The sequence below is a fragment of the Capricornis sumatraensis genome, chromosome X, assembly GCF_032405125.1.
Source record: "Capricornis sumatraensis isolate serow.1 chromosome X, serow.2, whole genome shotgun sequence".
NCBI lineage: Eukaryota > Metazoa > Chordata > Mammalia > Artiodactyla > Bovidae > Capricornis > Capricornis sumatraensis.
In genome coordinates, this window is record NC_091092.1 from 28,984,075 (window position 1) to 29,010,715 (window position 26,641).

Consider the following 26,641-nt stretch of genomic DNA (forward strand, 5'->3'; position numbering starts at 1 on the left):
CCTGAAGGTCGGAGTGTAGGGCGGAGAAGGGGTTGGGGGAGGTGCTGACAGTGACCAAGAAGCCCCACACCCCTAGGGCTTGGTTCCGGAGGAGGAGGCTGAGGGCAGCGGTTTCTAGGCAATGGGTTGGCGGGGACTCTTGGGGCATGGGTATTGTGGGGTGAGGGGAGTTGAGCGAGAGGGTCAGGAGGGGAGTCTCAGACACTAGACACTCCAGCCTAGGATAGCGAGAGCAGAGACTGTCACCAGAGGGGCCAAGGAGGCGGTGGGTGCCGCCCTGGCAGTCAGGGGCTCTGTGTGCCGCTGTAGCCAGGAGAACTCCTCCTGAAGCTGGCGGCGCTGCAGCTCCGGGCCCACCTTCTCACGGATGATTTGGTAGTAGTGGTTCAGGTACTGGAGCTGCAAGACATAGGAGGGGTGTGGGCTTCACAGGCCAAGGTGTGGGAGCTTGGTGCCAGCTTGGCCCAGGTCCCCAACCATCCTCAGGTGAGCAGGGGAGGGATGCCCAGTGTGAGCCTATAGATGCCACTCATGTGGACCCTCCCAAAGTGAGGGAAGGGGCAGAGGGTCTTAGGGTAGGGGGAACAGAGGCAAGAGAGGGCCAGGGCCAGGGAGAAGGCAGTCACTGGCTTGAGGGCTCGAGATAGACAGCGCCAAGGGGTGCCCGCTCACCTGCTCAGAGGACAGCAGGCTAACATCAATGAGGTTCCGATCGTAGGGCACCAAGGACACCACTTCAAAGGTCAGGTAGGTCCCTGGGTACTGGGGGACCCACAGGTAAAGGAGGAAAGCAGGAAGTGAGCAAGGCTAGACGGAGAGAGAGAACACTCCACCCAGAAGCCCAGGGCACAGGGAACTGGCCTTGTCAAGCCTGAGCCCCCACAGTGCCCTTGGCCACCCCTGTGTCCACCACTTAGCCACCTGCCTTTGGTGCTTCCCTCATGATTCCTGAAGTTTAGACTTAGGCCTATGTTTCTCAGATGTAGAGATCTAATTTCCATCTCTACATCTCTCTCTCTGTCTATCCGTATCTCTGTTTCTATCAATTGATGTATCTATGGAGACAAGCATAAAGAAGAAGAAATAGCCCATCTCCCAGAGAGCTCTTGCATGTATGTGCTTAGAAAATTCAAACTACAAAAAGAGACTCAATAAAAATGGAAAGATTCCTCCTTGCCCGGTTTCTTTCCTGAAAACATTTTTGGCATATATAATATATATACAAGTATATTCTAAAAAAATTCAAGCATAATGGATCCTACTATACACTTTCCTGCACCTTCCCCAACTCTGTCCCTGCCCCCCACAGTAAACTGAGGAGAGTGCTCCATATTGGCCCAGGAAGGTCTACCTCCTTCTTTTTAAGGGCCCATAGTATGTGGATGATAATTTATTTAACCAGTGATGGATATTTGGGCTGTTTCCATTTTTTTAAACTATTACTGTGAATGCTACAATCAACATCATCATATAAACATCTTTATACAAAAGTGGCATTTTGGGACTATAGCCAGAAGGTACACATCTGGCAGTGGGAAGGCAGAGACAAAAAGTACAGGCACTTTTAGTATAAATTTTGATAGATATTATCAAACTGCCTTCCTCAAAGTTTGTAGGTATTTGTACCTACCCAAGCAACGTATGAGAGTGTCCTTGTCCCCACAAACTCACAAGCACTGGGTATCATCAAAGTCTTTTGCTTTTGTCAATCAGGTGGTACTCCATTGTCACTTTGATTTATATCTTTTTAACAATAAAGTTGAGCATCTTTTCGAATTTATGGGCCATCTGTGTTGATTTTAGTTAATTGCCTCTTTACGTCTTTTAATCATTTTTTCTGTCTTCCTTACTTTGGTCTTACTAATTTTTTTTAAGTCACTCAGTTGTGTCTGACTCTTTGCGACCCATGGACTGTAGCCCACCAGGCTCCTCCATCCAAGGGATTCTCCAGGCAAGAGTACTGGAGTGGGGTGCCATTTCCTTCTCCAGGGGATCTTCCCGACCCAGGGATTGAACCCAGGTCTCCCACATTGCAGGCAGATGCTTTAACCTCTGCACCACCAGGGAAGCCTTTCCCTTTTCCAGGGGATTTTCCCAACCCAGGGATCAAACCCAGGTCTCCCGCATTGCAGGTGGATTCTTTACCAGCTGAGCCACAAGGGAAGCCTGGTCTTACTGATTTTTTAAAAGCTTGTGGTAAAAGAAGGACATCCCCCCCTTTTCAGATATACGTGCTATACTTATCATACATCTTTTGACCTCATTTTGGCATTGTTCCCATATAGACGTTCTTTGTTTAACTGAGTCAGAGTTATAAAGGCCCCTTTCTGCCCTGGGATTATAAATGAATTCATATAGGTTTTCTTCTAGATCTTTTATGGTTTCACCTTTAAACCTTGATTCATTTGCAATTTTTTTTAGAGTAACAACGAGGTTCTTCAGTTTAATTCCCCCAACCAAATGATTAGCCATTTGTCTCCCCTGCCCAGTGATCAAACAATCTCTCTTCTTGACTGTTTTGAGGCAACAGCTTTATAGTAAACTAAATTCCCATCTCGTTTTATGGAAATTAGAGGGTCTATTCCTGGACTAACTATTCTGTCTCAGTGTTCCATCAGTCTTTCCCATCTCTGCTGTCTTACTGTTTTAGTGATGGCAGCTTTGTAGTGTGGGCTAGTATCTGCAAGAGCTAGTTTCCCTTATTGTTCTTTTCCAGAATTATCCTAGCTACTGAGCTATCTTTGTATGTTTATCTTTACAAATAAACTTTACCATCATTTTGTGAAGTTACAAAAGCATCCAGTTAACATTGAAATTGCGGTTGTCTTGAATTTGTAGATTAATTTAGGGAGAAATGACATCTTCATAATATTGAGGCTTATTTCCAGAGAGCACCGTTTACTTAAATCTTTTTTTATGTCCCTCAGTAGAGATTTTCTGCACATAAGTCTTTTAAAGTTTATATCTAGGTATTTTATCTTCTTGGTTGTTATTATACAGAATCTTTATACCTAACAAGCTCCCCTGGTGCTTATTATGTGCATGGAGAACCAATGATTTAGGGCAGGGCTACTGATTCATTTGGTTCAGAGTGAGACCTGGGCATTGGCTTGAAAAAAAAAAAAAAACTCTAGATGATTCAAATATTCTAATGTGCAAACAGGTTTGAGAAACTGTTTTATGGAATTATTCTGGTGCTAAGGAAGACTCTAAAGAAATTCATGCCCATACACTGAGTTCTCCTTTGACCTTCCTCACCCCTGATGCAGCCCAAAGTCCCTGCCACGCTGTCTACCCCTCCAGCCTGTCTTTACCTTGGTCTTTGCTTCTACCACAAGGGCCACATCTTCCAGACGGATCCCAAATTCTCCATCCAGATAGTAGCCAGGTTCTGGGAGACAGAAGAGATGCTGGTGACATTAGGTAGGGGGAAGACCCAAGCCCAGGTTTCCTGTACTGAATGAGGAGTGGCAGTCCCACCACTTGCTAGATGTTAGAAGGGGCTTGGTGTTATGGTGGGACAGCCTATTTGGGACTGGGGAGGTGGGTGAGGGAGTACAGCAGTGGAGTCTGGGCGGGCCTGTGTGGGGTTGTGCTCCCTGATGGCTGGCATTTGCTAGAATGAAGTCGTGGAGGAGTCCGAGAACCGTACCAATGGAAGTGAACATGCCCTTGGCCATGGCAATGTTGGCGGACTGGAATCCCACTGGCCCTGCAAAGGGAGAGAGGGAGAGGCAAGGCCAACGTCAGCTCTCCTGCACTTGCCAGCATGGCATCTAGCAGGCTCCATGGCATCTGGCAGGTTCTGGGAAAGAGCGGGTAACTGGAGAGCCCCAGCAGCATGCATCCACCATCCTCGTCTATCAGTGACTGGTTGGCTCTGGCTTTTATTTCTCTGGGGTCTAGGCCAGTCAGCTACTGTGTCTTGACCTGCCTCTCTTCTTTCTGGAGCCGTCCTGGATGCCAGTTGGAGTGGCCAACTGCCAGCATTTCTCCCTTACCCTGTGGAGCACCAACTTCCCACCAGCTGGGTCCCCTGGCCTGGGTCACTGCCCCTCCACGGGTCCCAGTCCTTTCCATACCTGTGAAATACTCTGCCTCTCTCATAAGAGGGGAGACTGCAGAGGAGTGCCAAAGAGATACCTACACTCATGCACACATAGGAAGTTGCCAATGCCGTGGCCTGTCCCGTGACCATAATTGAGCCCAACATCCCACAAGGCTTTGCGGGCAAAGGCCTCCACCATTCGTCCTGGAAGAGAGACGACCTCCAGTCAATTGGCTAGACGCCACAGTATTGGCTTTGCCCCTTCTGGCTAACTTTTCCCAGACTAACCACCAGGATGGTGCATGAGGAGAGGGGACCGAGAGGCAGGTAGGCATGCCCTGTCTCCAGTCTATTCTATGTTGTACCCATTACCTGGACCTCTCCATGTGTCAAGACACCTGCTTCCTCCCAGAATCCTCCCATGACTGCTGCAGCACACTGAACACCCCTGCCTCTGAGCTCAAGGCCTGGCTCTCCCACTAACCCTCTGTGTGATCTTGGGCAAGTGGCTTTCTCTCTCTGGGCTGGACTGGATCTATACAGTGGAGGGGGTGATGACTTAACCCCTGCCCCACTGGCCTCCCAGGGTCTGGCTGCAGTGGAATCAGGGCCTGAGGCTCTGGGTCCAGCCTGGTTTCCAAAACCCACCTGAAGTAGCAGCTGGGAAGACAAGTCTGGACAGGTCAATATTTCCTATCAACACGCGGGTGTATGCCTCCTGATGGAGAGAAGGTGACAAAATGTGCACGAAGCCCGAGTGGCTAGAAACTCATATGTGGGCCCAGGGGGATACGGGGGGGGGGACCCATGCATGCTTGTGTGTGGGCACACGGGTTCCGGAAGACGGCCAAAGGAGGCTGAGGGGCACCTGCCCAAAGCTGGGGCTTGGTCCACGTGGTTCCCTTTGGCTTGTCTAGGTGGGGGGTGAGCTGAGGCTGCGACAGTAAGGGTTTAGAAGGCAAACTCCCTGGGCTAGAATCCTAACATGGCCACTCACAAACTTGACCTTGATCAAGTGTTTTGAGCTTTTTGTGCCTCAGTTTCGTGGTCTGTAATGGGATGATCATAGTACCAGCTCAGGTCGTTGGGAGGAGCAGGTAGACTTGTGCATGTAGGGTGCTCTTGACAAAGTAAATGGGTCAAATAGAGGTCAGCGCCCCTCTGCCCTTATCATGATCACCCTTGAGTTTTCTTACGGCCTTATGATTAAGTTGAGGCCTGATAATGGGCAGGTCAGCCCTGCTCTGTTGGGGCTGTTACCTCGTAGAAAGAGAGAGGGAGGCATCTTCTCCCAGTCACTCCCTGTGGTGATGTGGTGAGTCCCCTTCACCACCCCCCCCACACACACAGGGCTTGTCATCTTGAGCATGACAGCCCGGGGCACTGGATCTATCCACTAAACTGAGCTCCTGGAGGCCTGACCAGTGTTTGTTTTCTCTGTCTCTGTTTCAAGTACAATGTCTGAGCCACAGTTCACCTGCTGAATGCACGAACGTGGTCCCAGAGGTGCACAGACCGTGTCCCCACACCTACCCCCAGCGGACCAGCCCTCATCGTTTCCTGAACAGTGAAGTCCCTTTCCACCTCTGAGACTGTGCTGGTGCCAGTTTTTTTTTCCCTGGAATGGAATGCCTGTCTTCTTCCTTTCTGCTCAGCACAGACTGCACTAAATAAATCTTTGTTCATTGAGTTTCTGAAATGGGATGATGATAAGCTTGGGCTGAGGCCCTACCAGGGGCCTGAAGTATCTCTGGGGAAGTAGTCCGGGGCACTGGGTTTCCTGGTACTAATTTGCTGTGTGACCTATGGTAAACTACTTAACCTCCCTGGGCTTCAGTTTCAGACTCTATATAATCAAATGGCTCTTGCAGGAATGGTTGCTTGGGTGTTCCTTGGGTGAGCATAGGCAGGGAAATCTGGTCTGATGCCTACCTTTTGGAAAGCTGAGGGGGTGCCCCAGTGGACTGTCCTGGTGATGTCTGTTGTCCCATCCCTGTGGAGAAGGACAATCATCAGGTCCAGCTCAGGTGAACACTTTGGGGTAGGGATGGTGGCCATGTTCTTCTGGAGTGTTCACCACTGGGGTTTGAGTGGCAGGACTGGGATGGCGGTGGGGAAGGAGGCCAAGGGAAGAAGATGGCAGCCATGATGCAGTCCCCATCCTCAGCATCTGCGTCTGAAGGAGCTCTGCAAAGTCGTCAGGAATCCTGAGTCCCCACATACATCCTCCACCCCAATCCCACCCATTTTGACCAAAAGTTTCCTTGGGCCAGTTTGGCTCTAAAAGAAATGCTCCCTCCAGGCTTCCTGTGAGGCAGTAAGGGATTGTCCCACTCTTACAGATGGGGAAACTGAGAGATCATAACACTCTCACACATTCACACACTTATTTACTATTTACAGAATGAGGGATGCAGAACAAACCTCATTATCCCCATTTCATAGACGAGACAACTCTCCCTCGCTGGCCTCACGGAGGCTGGGCCTGGCTCAAGCAGTGGCTTTATACAGTTCTCTCCATTGTAAACATGAATCTGCCCCAGGGATTTGCTCAGTGAACCGAAGCTGCCAGAAGGCAAACAGTCTGACTGCCAACCACCACCTGCAGTCGTTACCCCAGAATGGCCCCTGTGGCCACCCCCGCCCCCAGGGAAGTGGGGAATGGTCCCAGGGCCTTTGGGACTCCAGCTTGGGAGCAGGTCACAGGATGTGGCTGACTTCTTCAGAAGGAGAGAAGAGGAAGTGAGGTGACCGTTTCCCTGGCCTCACCCTGCTTAAGCATGCCCCAATCCAGCAACACACCGAGAATTCACTTCCCCTTTGCACATCAGCCATCTCAAGTCTGCACTGCGCCATACTGGTGACTGCAAAGGCTGCTAGGCTGAACGCCCGCCAGGCTGGCTCCCAGTGAAGGGCCTTTGTCATTAGCACATTCACCACAGGATAGAGGATGGGAAACGATTCCTGGCTCTTGCATCAGTTCAGCACATCCCTTCCTTTCCCCCAAGTTTCCCAGAGTCCAACTGCTTCCCAGATGAGAAGGGAAAATCCTCCAGCCCATTTCAACTCAGCTCCTGTGTGAATGATTGGTCATACATTTGGAAGGAATGGGCTTAGCCTATTCTCATGGTTATTGTGGGCTTCCCTGGTAGCTCAGCTGGAAAAGAATCCGCCTGCCATGCAGGAGACCTGGGTTCGATTCGTGAGCTGGGAAGATCCCCTGGAGGAGGGCATGGCAACCTACTCCAGTATTCCATAACAGGGCTTCCCAGGTAGTGCTAGTGTTAAAGAACCCATCTGTCAATGCAGGAGACATAAGAGATGTGAGTTCGATCCCTGGGTCAGGAAGATCCTCTGGAGGAGGATATGGCAGCCTATGCCAGTATTCTTGCCTGCAGAATCCCATGGACAGAGGAGCCTGGTGGGCTACAGTCCATGTGGTCGCAAAGAGTCAGACATGACTGAATTGACTTAGCCCGCATGGCTATCATGTCTAGGTGTTCAGGTTGTGCACTGTACAAAAGTAACATATCTTAAAAAATGCCACTCACCAAATGGGTATATACTAATTTCAATGAGAGCACACAAGTAGACATGCAGATTGTGGAGTCCTGGAGCAGGGGACAGTGCCCTCCCACATAACCCTATCTGTGGCCATGCACATACTCAGAACACACACATGTCTACTCACAAACATATCCCATGCTGATGGTAGTGCCTTGTCCCAGCTCTGCTGCTGGCTGTCCTCTGACGCTGCGTCACTCACCTGCCTGCTTCTCTTGAAGGTCCGATCCTGCCCCCGCTCCACATGATGCGGTCACCTCACCAAGCACGCAGTGAAGGGCGGGGTGGGGGCGTGCACTATGCTGTCACGCCATGCAGGTTGTGTCCAGGGTATTTGGGTGAGAATATGGGCATACTTTTTGCACAGTCAAGCAGGGCAGTTGGGACTGTGTAATAATGTTCGGGCTTAAAAAAACCTTTTACTTGCACAAGGGGAGTCTTTTCCTGATTTTTAGGCATCTGTGGGCAGCCGCACTTTTGGCCTCTGTCGGTTGCCCACCGGGCAGGGATTTCCACGTGTGAAAATGGACAGGCTACTTAAGCAATTCAATCCAGGCCTCTCCTTTCTCAGATGCAGAATCCACGCCCAGGAAGGGAAGCCTTTGGCTGGCTCTTGTCTGAGCTGACACAGCCGGGCCAGGGCGGGGGTGAGGTGGAGTACATACCAATATTGTCCCCCAGAATCCAGCAGATATATCTCGTCTGAGGACAGCTTGCGGTGCAGCTCTTTGGTGGGGCTGGGAAGGGCAGAGATGCTGAGAAAGGAGCAGCCTAACACTGAGCCAGGTAGGGAGGGGTCCTGAGTGGAAGCAGAGGAACCCCTTCCTCCCTGTGGGTTGGCTTTTCAGCTAACTCCCTTGGGGACGTCATCATCTCCCAAAGGGCCCTGGAAGATTAACGAACTTCTGCTGCTAATGTCTTCAACACACATCTGTGTATCCTACATCTCCCCAGGCCAGGCCCTGGTCTCCAGGGAGGGAGAAAGGAGAGAGCCCTGAATGTGGGAGATGAGGAGGCCTTAGCGAGCACCCAGTCCAGCCATCTTTTACATCAGGAGGCCCCTCGGGAAAGCCATGAGGGAACTGGGCCTGGACCCAGATGCTCAGTCTAGGGCTTTCTCTAACTTCCTGCTGCCTCTAGGAGCAGACGGCCCCAAGAAACCAGGGCACAGGAAGGGAGGGAACTCAAGGGTGCGGCTGGAGAGCAGCAGTTGGTAGAGCTGAGGAATTCCTACCATGCTCCTCTCTAGTAGGGAGAGGGGGCTGGGCCAAGGCAGCTGAAGGCTTGGGGCCACCAGGAGAAGGAAGTCTGGGATAGGCTAGGCCAACCACTGGAGGGTCTCTGCCCTCTCCCAGTTTTGCCCTTGCCAGCCAGAGGCATCTGGTGAGCTTGATCACTCCCCTTCCCCAGTTTCATCAGGCTGGCTGCAGGTGTTTGTTTGCTATGGAGCCAAACATCTGCCCAGCCTATATCTGGGGGCCACCTTGGTTGGTTCAGGGAGAGTGAATGGGCCCTTCTTCCCCACGTGCTTGTGAGCTTTAAGAATTAAATAACTCACAGGAAGCAAAGGAAAAACATCCAGTAGCAGTCCCACCATCTGCCTTCCAGATCCTTCTGCCCTAAGTGCTCATAAAGTCCTAGCTTCCTGGGCAGTGAAATTACTCAAGTCTTTTAATTCAAAGGAGACTCCCAACACCTGACTAGGCTCTAATTCCCCAGCCCCAGCTCCCACAGTGCTAAAGACCTCAAAGCTTAAATGTGGACTCAAGTCCTCCACAGGGCCCCAGAAAATTCTTCCTCCTGAAGTACCTGTAGTGGGCCAGGGCAGCATTCAGGCCACTTGCAGAGATGGTTTCAAAACTGGATCCAGAGAAGAACTCCTCCTCTCTGGAAAGGACAAGGCAGGAATGGTCAATGAATGGGCTCAGGGACTAGGCTGGGCCCAGGAGAGCTAGCAAAGGCAAGTGAAAAGTCATGTTTGCCTCTCCCTTGGCCAGGCTCCATTTGGCTTTCCCAGTCCCACCTCCTGTCCCTTCCCAAGCCCTGACCTGTCACTTATAGACCACTCAAGGTCAGAGAAGGAGAGACTGCAGACACCAATTATTCCTCCTCCACCTCCATTTTACAGATGGGGAAACCAAAGCTTTGTGTCCCAACGTGAGTTCCTAGTAAAGCAAGTGTGAAGAAACCTAGCTCCCTGTATCTGAAAACTCCCCCAGCCCAGGAGCAGCATTTTGGGCTAAGTATGCCCTCAGGGAACCTCCCTCCTCAGCCTGATATTCTCAAGTGGTCCAAGGTCCTACTGGCCTGAGCCGGCCTCTCCTCAGAGGCCCGTGCCTGAAGCAGACACTAGGGGGCGCTGTTGGGTTGTGGCCCTTCTAGGTGTCCAGCTCTCAGCAGCGTTGGGGAACGTCATCCAATACCCCTGCCCAGCTTCCTGACCACTCAAGAACCTGTCACTCCTTATTCCAGAGAGCCCTCAAATACAAGGACGGTCTTCCTTCCCCAGTAAGTAAGGAGACCAGGCTCCCCTCCCTGCCCCCATTCCCACACTTAGTCAGCCGAAAAGGATGGCTGTGGTCATTCACCCTCGGAACTTCTCCAGTTGTTCTGCCCCAGAGAACTCATCCACGGTGCCTTGAGGCACATTCTTCTCCAGCCAGACCAAGTAGCGGATCACAGCCACAGCATCCCGCACCTGGAGCAGGACAAGCAGAAAGGCAGACTGAGGAACGGTCTCAGCTGGGGCTCCAGGATGCAGGAGATGTGGTGACTGCTCTGGGAGCTGAGCTGTAAAAACGTGAGGGTTTAACTGGCCATGTGATACTATTAAGGGATTCGTATTCATGTCTATATACATGATCAGAGTATGGTCATGTTTTAAAAAGAGTTCTTGACTTGTCAGAGATACTGAAATGTTGCTAGAAGAAACAATGTGATAGATGGCATTTGCTTTAAAATCATCCAGCAGCAGAGGATGGGGAGTGGAGGTAATGACTGTGGGGTTGTAGAGGAAATGAGATTGGCCTTGAGTTGATGATTATCAAAGCTGGATGATAGTGACGGGGATCACTAAGCTATTTCCTCTACTTTTGTACATGCTTAACATTTTCCACAAGAAAAGTTTGTAAAAATGAGGCAACATATCCCAATTTTAACAGGAATATCCTGGTGGGCTGCAGTCCATGGGGTCGCTAGGAGTCAGACATGACTGAGCGACTTCCCTTTCACTTTTCACTTTCACTCATTGGAGAAGGAAATGGCAACACACTCCAGTATTCTTGCCTGGAGAATCCCAGGGACGGGGGAGCCTGGTGGGCCTCTGTCTATGGCGTAGCACAGAGTCGGACACGACTGAAGCGACTTAGCAGCAGCAGCAGCATCCAAAGGGGCAAACCATCTTCTCCCCAGGGTGAAGAAATTATAAAAGCTAACATATTTAAGACTTGGAGTGTGCCAGGTGGCAGTATTAAAAGCTATATATATATTTAATATATATAAATATATAACTGTATTTATACACATAGAACTCTATAATTATTATATAAGTATCATATATTTACATAATTATTATATATTTATAGGTATATTTTGCACATATACATAGATGTATATAAATGCAAATATGTACAAAGTGAAAATGTGAAGTCGCTCAGTTGTGTCCAACTCTTTGCAACCCCATGGACTGTAGCCTACCAGGGTCCTCCCTCCATGGGATTCTCCAGGCAAGAGTACTGGAGTGTATACTGTATATATTTAGGGCTTCTGAGGTGGTGCAGTGGTAAAGAACCTGCCTGCCAATGCAGGAGATGCAAGAGATGCAGGTTCAATCCTTGGGTCAGGAAGATCCCCTGGAAGAGGAAATGACAACCTACTCCAGTATTCTTGCCTGGTGGGCTACAGTTCAAGGAGTCACGAAGAGTCAGACCCAACTGAGTGATTAAGCATGTACATGTTGTATATATTTATATTATGTATTACAATTAATATATTTAAACATATTATTTATTATTTATACTATATAATGTAGAGAGAGATATATCTTTAATTATCATAACAATCCTCTGCTGCTATGATAGTTACATAGTTACAGCTATGATCCTCATTTTACAGAGAAGGTAACTAAGGCCCAGAGAGGTGAAGTGACTTACCTAAGGTCACACAGCTAGGAGGTGGCTAGAGGAACTAGGATTTGAACTCAAGACACTGTAGCTCTGGGACTCAGGTTATAAACCACTGAACCAAGCTGTGAGTGAGGGGGTGGAGCATAAGTGGGTGTCCAGGAGTTTGGTGTCCACATCTATGTTTCACTAAGGGCCTTCTTGAGGCTCCTCGTGCATGGTCTCCTTTCTAACCCATCAGACTGGGAGCGCCCCAGAGGCCTGTGTGTCTGCCTGCCCATGGACTTACGTGACTGGCCCTGAGGAGGGTTTGCTCCTTGCTGTTTTTCACCGCCTTGGTTACCATCACTGGGGAGTAGGTGTCTTCTAGGAGCTTCTCCTGTGAGGAGCAGAGAGGAGATGGTCTGGGAGCCCTGTCTAGGGCATGGTGGGGTTTGAAAAGGATTAGCAAGAAATCCTGGCTGAGATGAGAGCTGCCGTTTCCTGGAGTGGCAGTGCCCCTCCTGTGTGTGCTTTCTGACTATGCAGGGCTTTCCTTGTCTTCTCTGTCCAGCCTAACCTTCCCTCTCTCCCTCCCTGGTCCTGGATCCCCACAGTGCTCTGGGATGGATGCAAGCCTGGCCCTTGCCAGTTGTGGGCTGTTCGGACAAGTCTATTTCCTGCACATCTCGTATCATAACAACTGCCACTTACTGAGAGCCTGCCCTGCTGCAGGCACTGGGCTTTATATGCACTGTCTCCTTTTAAGCTCCTCAGAGCAATTCTTTTGAGGTTGTAACTCTTAGTGCCACTTTACAGGTGAGGAAGCAGAGGCCTGGACTGACGAAGTCACTCATCCAAGGTCCTGGCACAGTCGGTTCTCCGCCTCTCGTCTGGCGACCTCAGAGCCTCTGCTCCCCCATCCTCTGTGACAATGTCTGGGATCTCTGTGGACAATGTCCTGCTGCTGCTTCTCCTGTCTCTTTCCAGGGAGGCCTAGAAGGAGACTCACTGCACCACTGCTGACTGACCAACTGCCAGAATGGATAAGGGGCTCTCCCCCTTTCCCTGTTAGATTGAGACTTATTGGGGCTCTTGGTGGGGGTAGGGGGATGGTGCCTGGCATGAGCCGGGGCCTGGCAAACCCACCTTGGGTATCAATTCATAGAGCCCATATGAAGTATAGCTGGTCCCGATCCAGATCTTCACGTCTCCCGAGGCGTAAGCCTGGACACTGCCAGAGACTTGGCTGTAGTCTTCGACTTGCACACACAGGGGACCGGTGCAGCCAGAGTTCAGGTACTGCAAGGTCTCAGAGCTAAAGCGACTCTTGTTTGCAAATAACCTGGGTGAACAGGGAAGACCGGGAGGGCCCAGAAGTCTCTAAGGGCAATGCAAAAGACCAGAGGCCCTGTGTTCCTGGAGGTCAGAGGTGGCCCGCACCAGGCAACTGTGCAGGCCAGATTTGGAGTATGTAGGAACAAAGGTCAAAGGGGGTCAGGAAAAGGTGATCAGAGGCTTCCTAGAGGGTCCGGCAGGGGCAGGCACCTCACTTCTGGGAAGGCTGCAGGTCAGGGCTGTGAGGGGTTGGAGGAAGTCAATGACCTCAAGCCAAGGACAAGTCCTACCTGATGGAGGAGTCGGTGAGCAATGTGTAGGAATAGAAGAAGGGATTATAAGGGATGTCACTGCCACGCAGGTTGAAGAGCCCTGGGGAAGAGAATTGATGGGGCCTAGCTGAAGCTGACCTGCCTGAGGCAATTGCAAATGGCACCTTTTACCCTCTTGGCTGCTTTGGCCCCCAAAGATCCCCAGCAGCATGCCTACTCGCATCCTCTACCCCTGAAAGTTTCTCAGTCTTTCTGGAGAGGGGCTGGTCTTTGAAGCACTAATGAGCTCTAGGGACTCTTTCTCCCAGGAAAAGCATATACCCAGCCAGTAGTCTGCGCAGGGTGTCAGTGGGCTTCCAGCCCAGAGCCGGGGTTGGGTGAGAAGCACTGAGCCATGCTGGGACAGAGTGGGGCTGCATGGGGTGCTAAAGGTGGGCGTGTGAGCGCCCTGGACTCATGGCCAGGTGGTAAGAGGTGTTTGCTGGGCCTCCTCCCCTTCATGAGACAACAACCTCTACTGCTTTGGTCGCCTGGTCCTCCAGTGGCCCATGGGCTGGCCCCAGATCACATGGGGCTTCCTGGTTTCCTTACTGGTTAGGCATAAGCTACTGCCCTCACCTCAGTTCCTACAGGTCAAGGCCAAGGAGCTCTCAGAACCCACAGGTACATGGTCATTGCTGCAGGGCCCAGGAAGCTTAGGGGTTCCTGGGCAAGCCAGGCCCTCCCTGTACCCACAGATCTATACTCACAGGCTGTCTCATCCAGTGCAGATAGAAGGACAGCAGTTGGGGCCTCAAGATGCTTCTGCATCTGGCTGCGGATGCCAGCTACTTTCTCCTGCCAGGTGCTCCCTGGAAATGAAAGAGCCCAAAGAAAGCATGAGTGACCTACCTTCTCTTTGCCACTCTGTTCCTGAGAGGGCTCCCTTTAGGGCAATCGTTCTCCATTCCTTTAAAAAGCAATAGAACCCTTTCTTTAATCAGACTCTTACTTGTGTAGTCAGTAAGGACATGGGGCTCTTGATCCAGACTGTTTGGGTTCAAATTCCAGCTCTGTGATTACTTGCTGGGTGACCTTGGGAAAATTACTTAATTGCTCTGTGCCCTATTTTGCACATCTGTAAAATGGAGATGGATTATAATAATAGTGTCTACCTCAATAGAGTTGTGAGGGTCGAATTAACTAAGATTTGTAATGTATATAGAATGGTGTCTTGCCGTATAGAAAGTCCAGTATAACTTTCTGAGTAATAAATAGGCATGCAGAAGAGAGATCAGCAGAGCAGCCTGAGGTGAAGAGCAAACAGATAGGGCTTGCCCATGTTTAATCCTCTTCTCTGTGGTAACCCCAGCACTTACTAAAGCCACTTGGGTCTGAGCTAAACACTCTGTGTACATTGTTTTAATCCTTACTTGGCCCATCTTACAGATAAGGAAATTGAGGCTTTAGAGAGGTAAAGTGATTTATCTATGGTTTTTCATAGCTGGCAAGGGGTGGAACTGAGACTTGACCCCAGGTCTGTTTGACTACATGGCTTGCACTCTTACTGGTACAGACATTGGATGACCTTGCTAACTTTGTTAGTCTCCACCTTGTCCTTAAACTCTGTGTCACAGACCTGTCCTTTTGGAGATGCTTGTATACTGGTTCTAGGACTTTGGTTTTCATCTTTTTTTCTTGCTCCCTGCAATCCCTCTAAAGAGTCTGCCCCTCTGCAGGGCCAGGAATTTGCTGGCAGAAGATCATAAGCATGAAGAGTTCTAGCTGGGCTTGGAGATTAGCATAAATAATATAATTCAATTTAAAAAATCTTTATGCAAACAGGTAAAACTATTCAACAAGAACCAAAGCTTTGGGTGTAATACTGTTTTTTAAGGTTGATTCTATTTTACTGTGGTAAAATACACATACCATGAAATGTATCATTTTAACCATTTTAAAGTGCACAACTCAGTGCCTTTAAGAACATTCACGAGATTGTGCAACCACCACCACTAATTCCAGAACATTCTCATCATCCCAAAAGGAAACCCTGCCCTCCAGCTGTCCCTCTCATTCGTTTCTCCCCCCAGCTCCAGCAACCACTGATCTGCTTTCTGTCTCCACGGACTTGCCTATGCTGGATATTTTACACAGATGGAATCATACAACACGGGGCTTTCGCTGGCTTCTTTCACTTAGAATGATGTTTTCAAGGTTCATGGATGTGATACATTTTCGAGACAACAAATGAAAGGCAACTTCAATGGCTCCATACACAGAGGTATCTTTGAGTAACTACTTTTCATGCTCTTTACTTCATCCCCTTTAAAACCTGTGAGTGACTGGAGAGAAAGTCTCTCTTATAAGCTTAGAAAGACTCTGTTCTTGGGCTTCCAGGCCAAATTCTTGCTCTGCGTGGCCTTTCCTTGAAGACTAGCAGCCTGCAATGGCTTGGTTTCCTTTCACTTGTGGGAAGTGATAAAACCCATGTGAATTCTTTCCCAGCCCCTGGAAGGTTTTCCCTCTTTATCCCCTCCTCTTCCTGATGGAACTGCAGCCTTCCTTATCTGAATAGGATGAGTTTTATTTATGATGGAACTGTCTTGGATAGCAAGTTTCTTTAAAAACTGTGTCAAGCAGCAGAAAGATTCTGCAAGTTACATCAGAATGGATAAAGAAAATTGGACCCAATTGTGACTTGTTTCATCAGACCCAAAATTTTGAAATTTCTCTCCTGTTTTCCAGATTCCTTTCCAAACAAGAAGTGTACGTAGACCTGTGTATGGAAATGGGCCTCAGATTGCCCAATGTTCCCAGGAATCCAAGTCAAGGGCTTGTATCAGAATTCCTAGGAAGGTAGGGAGTGGTGGTGGTCAAGACACTGATTCATAATCAGCAGCCTGGGTCCGGTCAGGAGCTTAGTTACTACTTACAAGAATCATAGAGCATACTGTTCTCTTATGACATGTTTAGATGGTGTCAGTGGGGTCAAGATTTTTGATGTTAGAACTTTAGGGGGTCAGTTAACTTTCCTTTGTGGTTTGGCCAAAACTTGAATCTTAATCTGTGCCACAGATTGACCTTGAGTTTAGTTTATGCTTGCTTTGTCCACACCAGCCCATCTGACCCCAGCCATCTTACATCTGAATTCCTCATCACAGGAGGGCCAGAAGTCAAGGTCTGAATGATTCAATACAAAGCAGTCTTCAGTACCAGAGAAGCAACTCATGTTTTTTTCTCTCTGCAAAGGGGTAGGGATTTTTTCATCATTCTCTGACTCCCTTGTTTCCTCCCTTCCTGTTCCCTCCTGCTTTAAATCGTAACACTCTTTATTCCAGCATTTTCTAAGTATGGTCTGAGGACCCTCTGATTCAGATTCTCTGAGGAGAGGGGGCCTAGAAACCTGCATGAAAGGTGCAAATGAAACCATTGCTTTGGAACCTCTTTGGATGAATTTTTCAGCCAAAGGAGCAGCACTGCGGGTTGGTGCTGCTTCAAGCTGGGAAAGAGGACGAGCATAGGAAATTACCTGTGAATGCCTCCTGCAGGGCATAAATGGGCTCACTTGGCACTGGAGGCCTCTCTGACCCCCACACCAGGTCCACAAGGTTGACAGGGATGGACAGCAGCTCTCTGTCAGAGACTTGTAGGGCCTTGGCATAACTCTCCCAGGAGTCTACAGAGACAGGAAGGAGTTTAGACTTCAGGAAAAATTGTGACTAAGGCAAAGTTAGCTCTTGTCCCCTCTGTCTCTCATTCCACTCCTGCAGCCTGGCTGCCAGAGCCTGTCCAAGCAGTCTGAACCTTCTGAGCTCTGCCCTTTCACCTTCTTCCTTCACTTTTCAAAGCTCAGTTGTCCTGAGCCCACCCTAATGGTGTCCACAGTCAGCTGGCTAAGCTCATCTTTTTAAGTGTCAATGGCTGTGGGGCCCTCTTTTCGGTCCTGTCTGCATGCCACAGCCCAAAGGAATGCTGAGGTTCAGGCCACTGGAAAGGCTGGCAGAGAAACCAGATCTGAAGTGGGAGCCTTCCACTACATATTCATGAGGACGCCACCTTTGGGGGCAGGCTGGCCAGTGGTGGGGGCACCAGGGCTCAAGGAGCCATGTTCCTAGAGGGGAGAAGAGGGGACTGTGCTTCTTCTTCTTTTTATTTATTTTCTGGCCATGCCACACACCATGCAGGATCTTAGTTCCCAGACCAGGGATTGAACTCATGCCCCTTGCAGTGGAAGTGCAGAGTCTTAACCACTGAACTACCAGAGAAGTCCCAGGGACTGTGCTTCTTTACTCAGAAACCCTCCAACTCCTCCAACGCTTCCAAGCTGCCTTCCAGAAGAGGGCTCTCAAGTGATTCTAGTGCCCCGATCAGTAGAGTCCCAGGGTACAGAGGATGGTTCTAGGTTGAAGACCATCTTAGCCTACTCATTGATTAGGTCTTAACAACTCCTTGAATCTTCTAGTTTGGGTCTCTGCACTCCTGACTTTTAAAAAACTCTATTCTTTTAAATGTCTTTTCATTACACAATCCCGGAATATAGCCTTGTTGCAAAATACTCTGCAACCACAAGTTCAAACATTCTATTTTTAGAGTCCCCCTGCACCTCCTTCTGCCAGGATGGGTTTCTTTACATCCCGAGGGCCTGAGTCTCCCTCACTGGTGTGTACACACACACTGGAACTGAGGGAAGAACGTACTGATGGAGAAGAGGAAGGGGTCGACGCCCACACGTGCTCCAACAGGAATCTCAGTGAGAAGCCAGGTGACGATGGGAGTGGTGCCAACTGAGAGAAAGACAAGAAGGTACATTGAGGTTACCACAGCCCTCCAGCCAGGCTTCTATCTGTGACAGTCCTGTCAGGTCTGTCCTCCATGATATCCGTCTCAAAGGTTAGGGATGGCTCCAAATTTCCCAAGCTCCTCACAGCAGCCCAGAATGGCCTTGCAGGCACCCCCTCACCTGTACCTTCCCCAGGAGTCTCCTACCTTCCTTATGAAGCTCCCAGTTGCAGTCCATCTGCCGCTCAGCCTGGGTCCAGTAGCGGCTATCGGTCCAGAGAGAGGCTTTCCCCATGGTCACCACCGCGACTCCTGGGGCAGAACAGAGACTCTTGGAGGGGAGGGGGACAGTGCAGAGCATGGCTTTAGTTAGCACATGTGTGATGCGGTAGTCTCTGACAGTGTCACAAGGGGCCTCTAGAAAGAGTTTCTCTCCTCCCTTGGAAGGAAGTGAGCCAGGAGATGTTAAAGAGAGTGTTGGGGGGAAGGCTGATGTGGACACTAATCCAGGGGCTTTGCTGAGGACAGGCAAAGAAGCCAAACCTGGTGACTTTGGCAAAGAGAAGAAGGACCAGCGATAGGCAAGTCAGGCAGCTAGAAGCCCAGGGGAGGGATGTTTAAGCATCAGTACGGGAAGCTTAGGTTTCACTCAAGGAGCCAGGATCAGGGTGAGAGGCCAATTCCGAAACCAGTACCCTAGAAAGGGTCTCTATGTTTGTGTCTCATTGGATCACGTGAGGTGATGCTGTCCATAAAGGGACCAGCAAAGTAAAACTTTGCCCCCAAATGAGCCATCGGGTGAAAGAAATCAGTGGCTAGATATAGAGGTAGCAACTGACCCAGAAATGGAGCCCAGGGAGTGTGAGGCTGGGCCTGGCTGTGGCCGAGGCTGTGAGCACAGGAAAGAAGTCAGGAGGGCCATTTGCCTCGTGCAGAAGTGTGGCTGGTCGGCTTTAAGATGTGCCCTGGTGACCCCTTTAGGAGTGATGGAGGGGAGACAGAGAGAGTAGCAGGGGCCTCTGGACACTAAATCCTGGGGTCCTGGCTGCTAAGAATTAGTCACACTAGGGCCTCTCTGACCACTCTTGGTCTCCCAACAGAAGCAATGAGGGGCAGGTAATAGCTGTTACCTGCAGACCCTGTAAAGCCTGTAATCCATGCACGCCTCTGGTCATATTCACCAATGTACTCGCTCTAGGAAATCAACAACACTGTCATTAGTCTCCTTCATGGAGTCACACCCCACCTGGAAGGCCCCCAACCACATCCCAGTTGTTTCTGTCTAGTCAGAATCAATCAGTCCTACAAGCCTGAGCTCACTGGACACCTCTTCCAGGAAGCCCTCTGGAACTCCCCCAGCTCTCAGGATCTTCCCGTCCTTTGAACAACTGTATTTCTTGGCATCGAAACCTCACAGTCCTGCACTGGATTGTTTTGCCAAGAAGTTTTGTCTCCCCAGCCGGGATGCAAATTCTCTACAGTTGGGATCATGCCTTTTTGTTCTACTGGTTCTCCCCTGCAGTTGTCCTCCTCCCCAGTCTAGCACAGTAGAATGGGTCTATCATAAATAACTTCTGCAGAGAGCTTTACACATTATTGCATTTTGGTCCCCATAATTCTTGGAGACAGATCTCATTATTCCCATTTTGCAGTAGAGAAAACTGAGGCTCTGAGAAGTTCAGATCCTTACCTAAGCTTCTTAGCCCTTTTCAGCAGCTGGGGAAACTAATTCAAGTAATGGTATTGACACTAAAAATGCCTTCTCTTCCAACTGGGTTGGTGCTGGCAGGGTGAATGGGGTGGAGGCTGAGCCAGGGTGGGCAAGAGTGGGATGGGTGGGCAGCTCTGGTTCAGACAAGCATCTTCCCTGACTACTCCCCCTCTTCCAGCCTGTACCTCATACTCTTGGACATGTGATCATTTCAGCACTCCATCCATCAGCTGATGGGAAGTGCTGAGCCAGAAGGCATCTCAGGGTTCCTCTAATTCAATTTCCAGCCTATATTCTAACCTCCTAGGGCAGGGATATCCTAAACATTCATTCTGGATCCACCATCTAGGAACTGATCAAAATTGTTCTGAAGTTGTTTATAGTTTCATGGCCTGAGGTCAAGGAAACTGGGCAATGTCTTCTGTCCTATGTAAAGGAATACATTGTTTCAGTTGCCCTGAAACACCCGTGTCCAGGTTCCCCACTTCCTTTCCTTTGCCTGTCAAACCTTTTCTCTGTCTTCCATCTTCTGAGTCTCAACAGTCCTGTTTGTGGCCTGGGTAGCACAGAGGGTGGGGGTTGGGGGGAGGAGTCATCCCTCACCATGTGGGCATCCGTGTCGGGGACGATGTAGGCAGAGAGATTATGGATGTACATCTGCTGGCGGAGGGCTGCGAGCTGCGCTGTGGTATTGACCGCAGTAACTGGAAGGTACTGACAGGTGACAGGAAGACAACAAGACATACACACACACACACACACACACACACACACACACACACACACACTGCTTTGAGAAAACGATGGATGCAGGGGCCTCCAACCTCCCTTTAGGTAGGGGTTGGGGGTGCATAGGCTGGGCCAGCCTGGCCAGAGATGGGGCAGCAGCGGATGTTATGGATTATTCTAGATTAAGGTGCCTGGATAGAGGTGTTTACGAGTTTGGAGAGGGACTTTCGGTGACAGTGATGAGACCTGAGGTGGGGAGGGGCGGGTAAGAACTGTAGGGGTCTGAGCCCTGGCACTGGGCCAGGCCAGGGGATGGTCCCTCTTTGGATACCAGTTTAGCAAATAAACATACAGGATGTTCACCCAGTCACATTTGAATTTCAGGTCAACAGTGAATCATGTTTTAGTATAAGGAAGTCCCATGTACTATTTGGGCATATTTATATTAAAAACATGATTCACTATCTGCAAATCAGATGTAATTGGGCTGTCCTGTATTTCACCTGGCAGCCCTACCTTGTTAAAGGTTATTTGATCTTAAAAAGTGTGGGTTTTCTGTTTGGTTTTGCTTTCTACTCAAGGACACATCCGTGTTGGTTGTAATATTAAAGTGCCCACCGACCTGCCTGCCCCACGGGTCACATGCAGCGGGCACGGCACGCACACGTGTCCCATGTCTTGAGACTGTAGTGACCTGCTGGCAGGCCCATGAGCCCTCACGTCTGGGCTGCTCCTGCCCAGGCAGCTCTTTCGCACTCTCATCTAGCTGTGGAAAGAACTGCTCTGGTCGCCAAGTAGGAGCTGACGACCGTTCAGCTCCAATGTGCTGGGCCTTCTCACCAGTCTTCACACCCGAGGCCTCCCTTTCTTGACCTTCCGCTGGCTCTTCTAGCCCTCGGTCTTCCGCCCTCCTCCCAGTTCCTCCAGAATTGTTGTTTTCTTTCCTCCCTTCCTGCTGGCCTCTGCCTCGCCTTTAGGCTAGCTAGGGGCCTCTCGCCTCCTTACCGCCCCTCCTCCCACCCCCTCCCTCTCCCAGGGGCTGCCCAGGCCCAGGCCTGGAGGGAAGGCGATAGCCTGCTGCAGGAATGGCTGAGAGGGCGGAATGGGGCGGATGTCAGACACCTGAGAATGAGCCGCCCGCCCCGGGGGAGGTTAATCAGAAACTGTGGCCCCTGAGTCCGGAAATCGGGAGGAAGGCTGGCAGAGGGCGAGGCTAGCAGCTGGGCCCGTGGGGGATGGGCAGGAAGGTGGGAGCGGTGGGGCGGGGCGAAGGGAGGGCCTCACCGGAGGGCTGATGGAACAGTTTCTCACATCTTCTCTCTGGTCCAGTGACTTTGGGTGGCCCCAGGCATAAGCTAGAAACCGGAGAAAAATCCAGGGTCACTCGGAGACCATATAGGTCCTAGACGGCACGGGGACATGTTCCCTCAACCTCCCTCTGAACCCCAGCAGAGCCGCCATCCTTTGTAGCACTGAGATGCTGTCCAACTCTACTTGAGGATAAAAATAATCACATTTCATAGGAAATCAGGCTGAATTGCATGGCACCCTGGGTCACAATCAAAGAAACCTGTTTCACTGACAAGTGATTGCCACCTTTGGATGGGTTTTAGTGCTCATTAAATCAATGTTTCCCTTCTAATCTAATTGGGTCTTTTCAGGGTCTACCAAACTGGAAAAGTTGTGTGTAAATTAAATTTTTGTAATCAGATTTTCCCTTAAATGCTCTAGAGGATCTCACTAAATAATCACCCCACCTTCGCTTTACCCTTCTATAAATCTAATTATATATATGTTGGGTTTACTTAAATTCAAGGCCCACTTATACCATTTCTTACACTCCAAATCACTGCAGCTCATTCCAGGCCACAGAAAACAAGCAATCCCAGGCTGACATCGTCCCCTGGTGGGGTAAGGTGGGTTAGCATTTAAAGAGCTCCTACTGTGTGCTAGACACTGAACTCTGCTACTTATCTATATAGTATTAGATTACAGCCCCATCTGCTGTAACAAAGAAACCTGAACGAACTTTTTGGCCAACTCTATATATCATCTGATACTTGCAACAACCCTGTGAGTTGGGTATTATTGTCTGCTTTCTACAGAGGAGGAAGTCGAAGCCCAGATATGTTTAGTTACTCACCCAAGTTTTGCCACAGTGAGTCTGTGGCAGAGCAGGAATTTGAAACTGGGCCATCTGAGTACAAAAGAGCCAACCATGGAAGGCTGGTGTCCCAGAAGGGACAGAATGTATGGAGACTTAGTTTCCATTTGAGGCTCCGCCACCAGCTTCCCTTGTAGCTCAGTCAGTAAACAATCTGCCACAGTGCAGGAGACCCAGGTTCGATCACTGGGTTGGGAACATCCCCTGGAGAAGGAAATAGCAACCCACTCCAATATCCTTGCCTGGAAAATTTCATGGATAGAGGAGCCTGGTGGGCTGTACTCCGCGGGGTTGCAAAGAGTCGGGCACAACTGAGCAACTAACACTTCCTTATTTACTTACTTGAGGCTCTGCCACAAATTTGGTGTGTTCCAAGAAGAGTCACCCAGTATTGATGGAGCAAACATTTCCTAAGTGCCTGCTGTGTGCCAGGTCCTGGGCTAGCTCCTGCAGGCTCTGGGCCTTCACACTCTGAAAGTCCAGTGGTCTCTGATAGGCCTTCCCTCCAGCCCCCCATGTTTTGGGGGAATCCTTTCTGAGTACATAATTAGTACACCTGGGTTCTAACACTGTCAGTGCCACACCTGGCTGTCTCTCTCAGTCACATAAACTCAAGGAGGAGATGAGAACCACCCTGTTGATTTCAGAAAGTGAATACTTGTTTCCATAGGAGCAGATCTGGCAAAATAGTGAGGCTAAAACACCTACATAAGCAAGACACAGCCAACCTGTGTCCCTCTGGACACCCCAATTACTGTTGTCTGAGGCCTGGGCTGTGGCTCACAAGGGCCAGCTCTGCAACCTGTGGTCCCTGGTACCGGGGAGGTGTCAGGAGCTGGGTACTGAATGAATGAGCAGGGACCTGCTGCCACAGAGCAAAGGGAAGGAGGCCTTCATAAGGTCAGCATGGAGTGGATGTGGAGGATGTTGAGCTGGGCACTTGACTGTGAACAAAGAGAACGAACAGGGCACCATAATGGTGACAAAGACCAAACTGTAGTCAGGCTCCTCCAAGCCGTCTCCTCCATTAGGTCTGGAGTTCCACCTCCATCCTGTCCTTACTGAGCCTGCATGCAGCAGCCTTAGCAAGAATCCTGGTAAGTCACTTTAGAGAGAATCACTCACCTTTTGTATCTTATCAGCCTTGAAATCTGATCAAATTCCTCATCTCCCACCCTTGATATCTCATCACCCCGCCTTTAGCAAGAATCCTATGAAGTCAATTTAGTAAAAATCGCTTCACCCTTGATGTCTCCTCTTGGTAGTTTTATATCCACTGACCCTCTCACTCTGCTCAAGAAGTTCTCATCCATCTTTACTGTTTTCAGAGTTGAGCCCTTTGTCCCCTATTACAGTGCCCCTATTGCAGTAGAGGGTTTCCTTGCTAGCTCAGTGGGTAAAGAATCTGCCTGCAATTCAGGAGACTTGGGTTTGATCCCTGGGTCAGGGAGATCCCCTGGAGAAGAAAATGGCAACCCACTGCAGTATTCTTGCTGGGAGAAATCCACGTACAGAGGAGCCTGGCGGGCTACAGTCCATGGGGTCGTAAAGAGTCAGACAGGACTGAGCGATTAACAATTTAGGGCCTTTCTGGTGACTCAGTAAAGAATCCGCCTGCAATGCAGGACACCCAGGTTCGACCCCTGGGTTGGGAAGACCCCCTGGAGAAGGAATTCCAGTATTCTTGCTACTGTCGCAAAGAGCTGGACACAACTGAGTGACTAACTTTTAGCTTATTGCAATAAAGTAAAAGTGAAGTTGCTCAGCCGTGTCCTACTCTTTGCAACCCCATGGACTGTAGCCTACCAGGCTCCTCCATCCATGGGATTTTCTAGGTAAGAATACTGGAGGGGGGTGCCATTTCTTTCTCCAGGAGATCTTCCCGACCCAGGGATTGAACCCAGGTCTCCCGCATCATAGGCAGACGCTTTACTGTCTGAGCCACCAAGGAAGTCTGGTAGTTGGACTATAAGTCCAATAGTCTTATTGCAATAGTTTTGAATAAAATCTTCCTTACTCTTTTAACAAGTGCCAGAATCATTTTTTCTTTTACAGGTGGGAATGGAAAGGGGCCAAACCAGACTTGAGATGAGTCTTGAGGGTCCCCAGGACTGTCCTGGGGTTCCTCTTGCTCAAGACAGAGAGAGGAATCAAGAAAAGAGAGACAACCTGGGCCCAGCCTTCATGCCAACCCTTTCTGAGCCCAGAGCGGGGAGGCCAGGGTACACATACCACAGAGGAGGACAAGCCAAGGGTGGCTACCCCAGCGAGCCCAGGCCATGGGGTCTTCAGATGCTGGTGCTGGGTGGATGTAGGGTCAAGGGAAAGTGGACAAGGCTGTTTCCTTGGCCTCTTCCTCCAGGCCTTTCCGGGGGAGCAGCAGCCGGGGGGGGGGCTGGCAATGGGGAGGAGGTGTCCAGCTGGTGGATGGAGAGTCTTCCTCTGGTCTTTCGTTTCTGAGGATTCCAGGAGTCGGGCTGGGTGGAGAAGACTCAACTGCCCCAGGCAGCCTCTGTTGGCTCCCAGTCATCCAGAATAGGGTAAGAGCCCGCCCCGGGCAGAGTCCAAAGATCTGAGACAGAGGAGCGGCAGCTGGTCTCAATCAGCCTGCTTCTCCCAGCCCCCTCTTCAGCAGCCAGCCTCGGCCATTCCCGAATTCTGTCCCCCTCCCTCCTGCAAGCTGTTTCCCATTAGCTCCCCCACCCAGGCTCTGGCTACGGCCCCACTTTTGCTTCGAGATGGAGATGGATGTTTATCCTTCTGCCTCTTCTGAGCTGGCCTGACTCAGGAAAAGCCAGTGTCCTCTCTCCCCATTGCCTGCGAAGTGCCACAGCACCCTCAGGGAAGTTAGTTACAGCTGGAGACTGACTTTCCTGAACTGAGGGCTGAATCACCTCAGGAAAGCCCCTTCTGCAAAAGTGGCAGTAGCCACTGGCCGAGGGGAAGATTCCCTTCTCTTGGGATGACCGGGATGGTGGAGTTCATTCAGCTGCTGGTGCCATTTGCACCTGACGGAATGAAGTCCTGTTCGGAGGGATCAGGGGATGACATTGAAGAGGGAACACCCAGAAAGAGGAGTTTGGGATTCGTCGAAGGAAGGGAATCTAAATGAGTGAGGGGGTTCAGGAAACTCCACCTCCAGGAATAAAAGTAGAGGCAGAGCCCAGGGCCTTAGAGGACAGACCAGGACTGGAGCTGAGGTTATGCCCAAGACCAGAGGACTGGGGAAAGGCCCCCTCAAAGGCCTTTCCCTCTCCTGTGCACTGTATTTGCCATCCTCAACTGCAAGCGGGTGGACTTCATGGGTCACACAGGGGAGGGGCCCTGAAGACAGTGTTCTAGGACAAGTAGCCCTGCCTGGACCAATGGCCTAGGAGCCAGACTGCCAGGGCTTCCATCCCAGCTCTGTCACCCATTGGCCTCCTAGTGGTTTAGTCACTAAGTCATGTCTGACTCTTATGACCCTGAGGACTGTAGCCCACCAGGCTCGTCTGTCCTTGAGATTTCCCAGGCAAGAATACTGGAGTGGGTGGCCATTTCCTTCTCTAGGTGATCTTCTCAACCCAGGGATCAAACCCCTGTCTCTTGCATCGCAAGTGGATTCTTTACCATTGAGCTGCCAGGGAAGGCTTGACCACTAGCCTCATGGTCTTGGGCAAATGATGCTACTTCTCTGAGCCCACAGTTTCATCACCTGTGAAATGGGTAATTTTTAGTATCTTCCTAGGGATATGATGAGGACAAAATGCATTCATGATTGTGAAGCTCTCAGAATGTGCATTGCCACAAGGAGTAAATGCTGTCTAAGAGTTTGTTAAATCAAATGCATAACTAGAACTCAAACCATTCTCATCTGTACCTGGTGCTTTCTGCCCCTGGCACCTAGTACTGCTGAAATGGCAGTTAATGTTTTAGCCAAGATTAGCTGGAAAAAATAACCTGAGCAGACATCCC

At 50.1% G+C, this 26,641-nt stretch overlaps 1 protein-coding gene across 1 annotated transcript; it reads right to left on the reverse strand.

Annotated features, from left to right (window-relative positions):
* Window positions 1-204: 204 nt before the first annotated feature.
* On the reverse strand, window positions 205-24,968 carry XPNPEP2 (X-prolyl aminopeptidase 2). The gene is made up of 21 exons (XM_068962917.1): window positions 24,920-24,968; window positions 21,808-21,878; window positions 20,398-20,508; window positions 19,214-19,277; window positions 18,291-18,395; window positions 18,002-18,088; window positions 16,834-16,980; window positions 14,072-14,173; window positions 13,341-13,422; window positions 12,862-13,057; window positions 12,023-12,112; window positions 10,201-10,310; window positions 9,422-9,499; window positions 8,278-8,349; window positions 5,981-6,041; window positions 4,697-4,766; window positions 4,148-4,252; window positions 3,653-3,712; window positions 3,315-3,391; window positions 673-762; window positions 205-399 (listed from the first exon to the last, which is right to left on the reverse strand). The coding sequence occupies exons 1-21, from the start codon at window positions 24,966-24,968 to the stop codon at window positions 205-207; spliced, it is 2,022 nt and encodes a 673-aa protein (XP_068819018.1).
* Window positions 24,969-26,641: the final 1,673 nt, after the last annotated feature.

What these genes read in the sequence shown, in the direction of transcription:
- XPNPEP2 (XM_068962917.1), bottom strand. Translation starts at nt 24,968, where the DNA reads ATGGCCTGGGCTCGCTGGGGTAGCCACCCTTGGCTTGTCCTCCTCTGT. An exon ending in AGGCTTTACAGGGTCTGCAG is followed by an intron (nt 18,396 to 19,213) that starts GTAACAGCTATT and finishes GTTCTGCCCCAG; the next exon opens with GAGTCGCGGTGGTGACCATG. An exon ending in GCCTGCTGTCCTCTGAGCAG is followed by an intron (nt 400 to 672) that starts GTGAGCGGGCAC and finishes TATGTCTTGCAG; the next exon opens with CTCCAGTACCTGAACCACTA.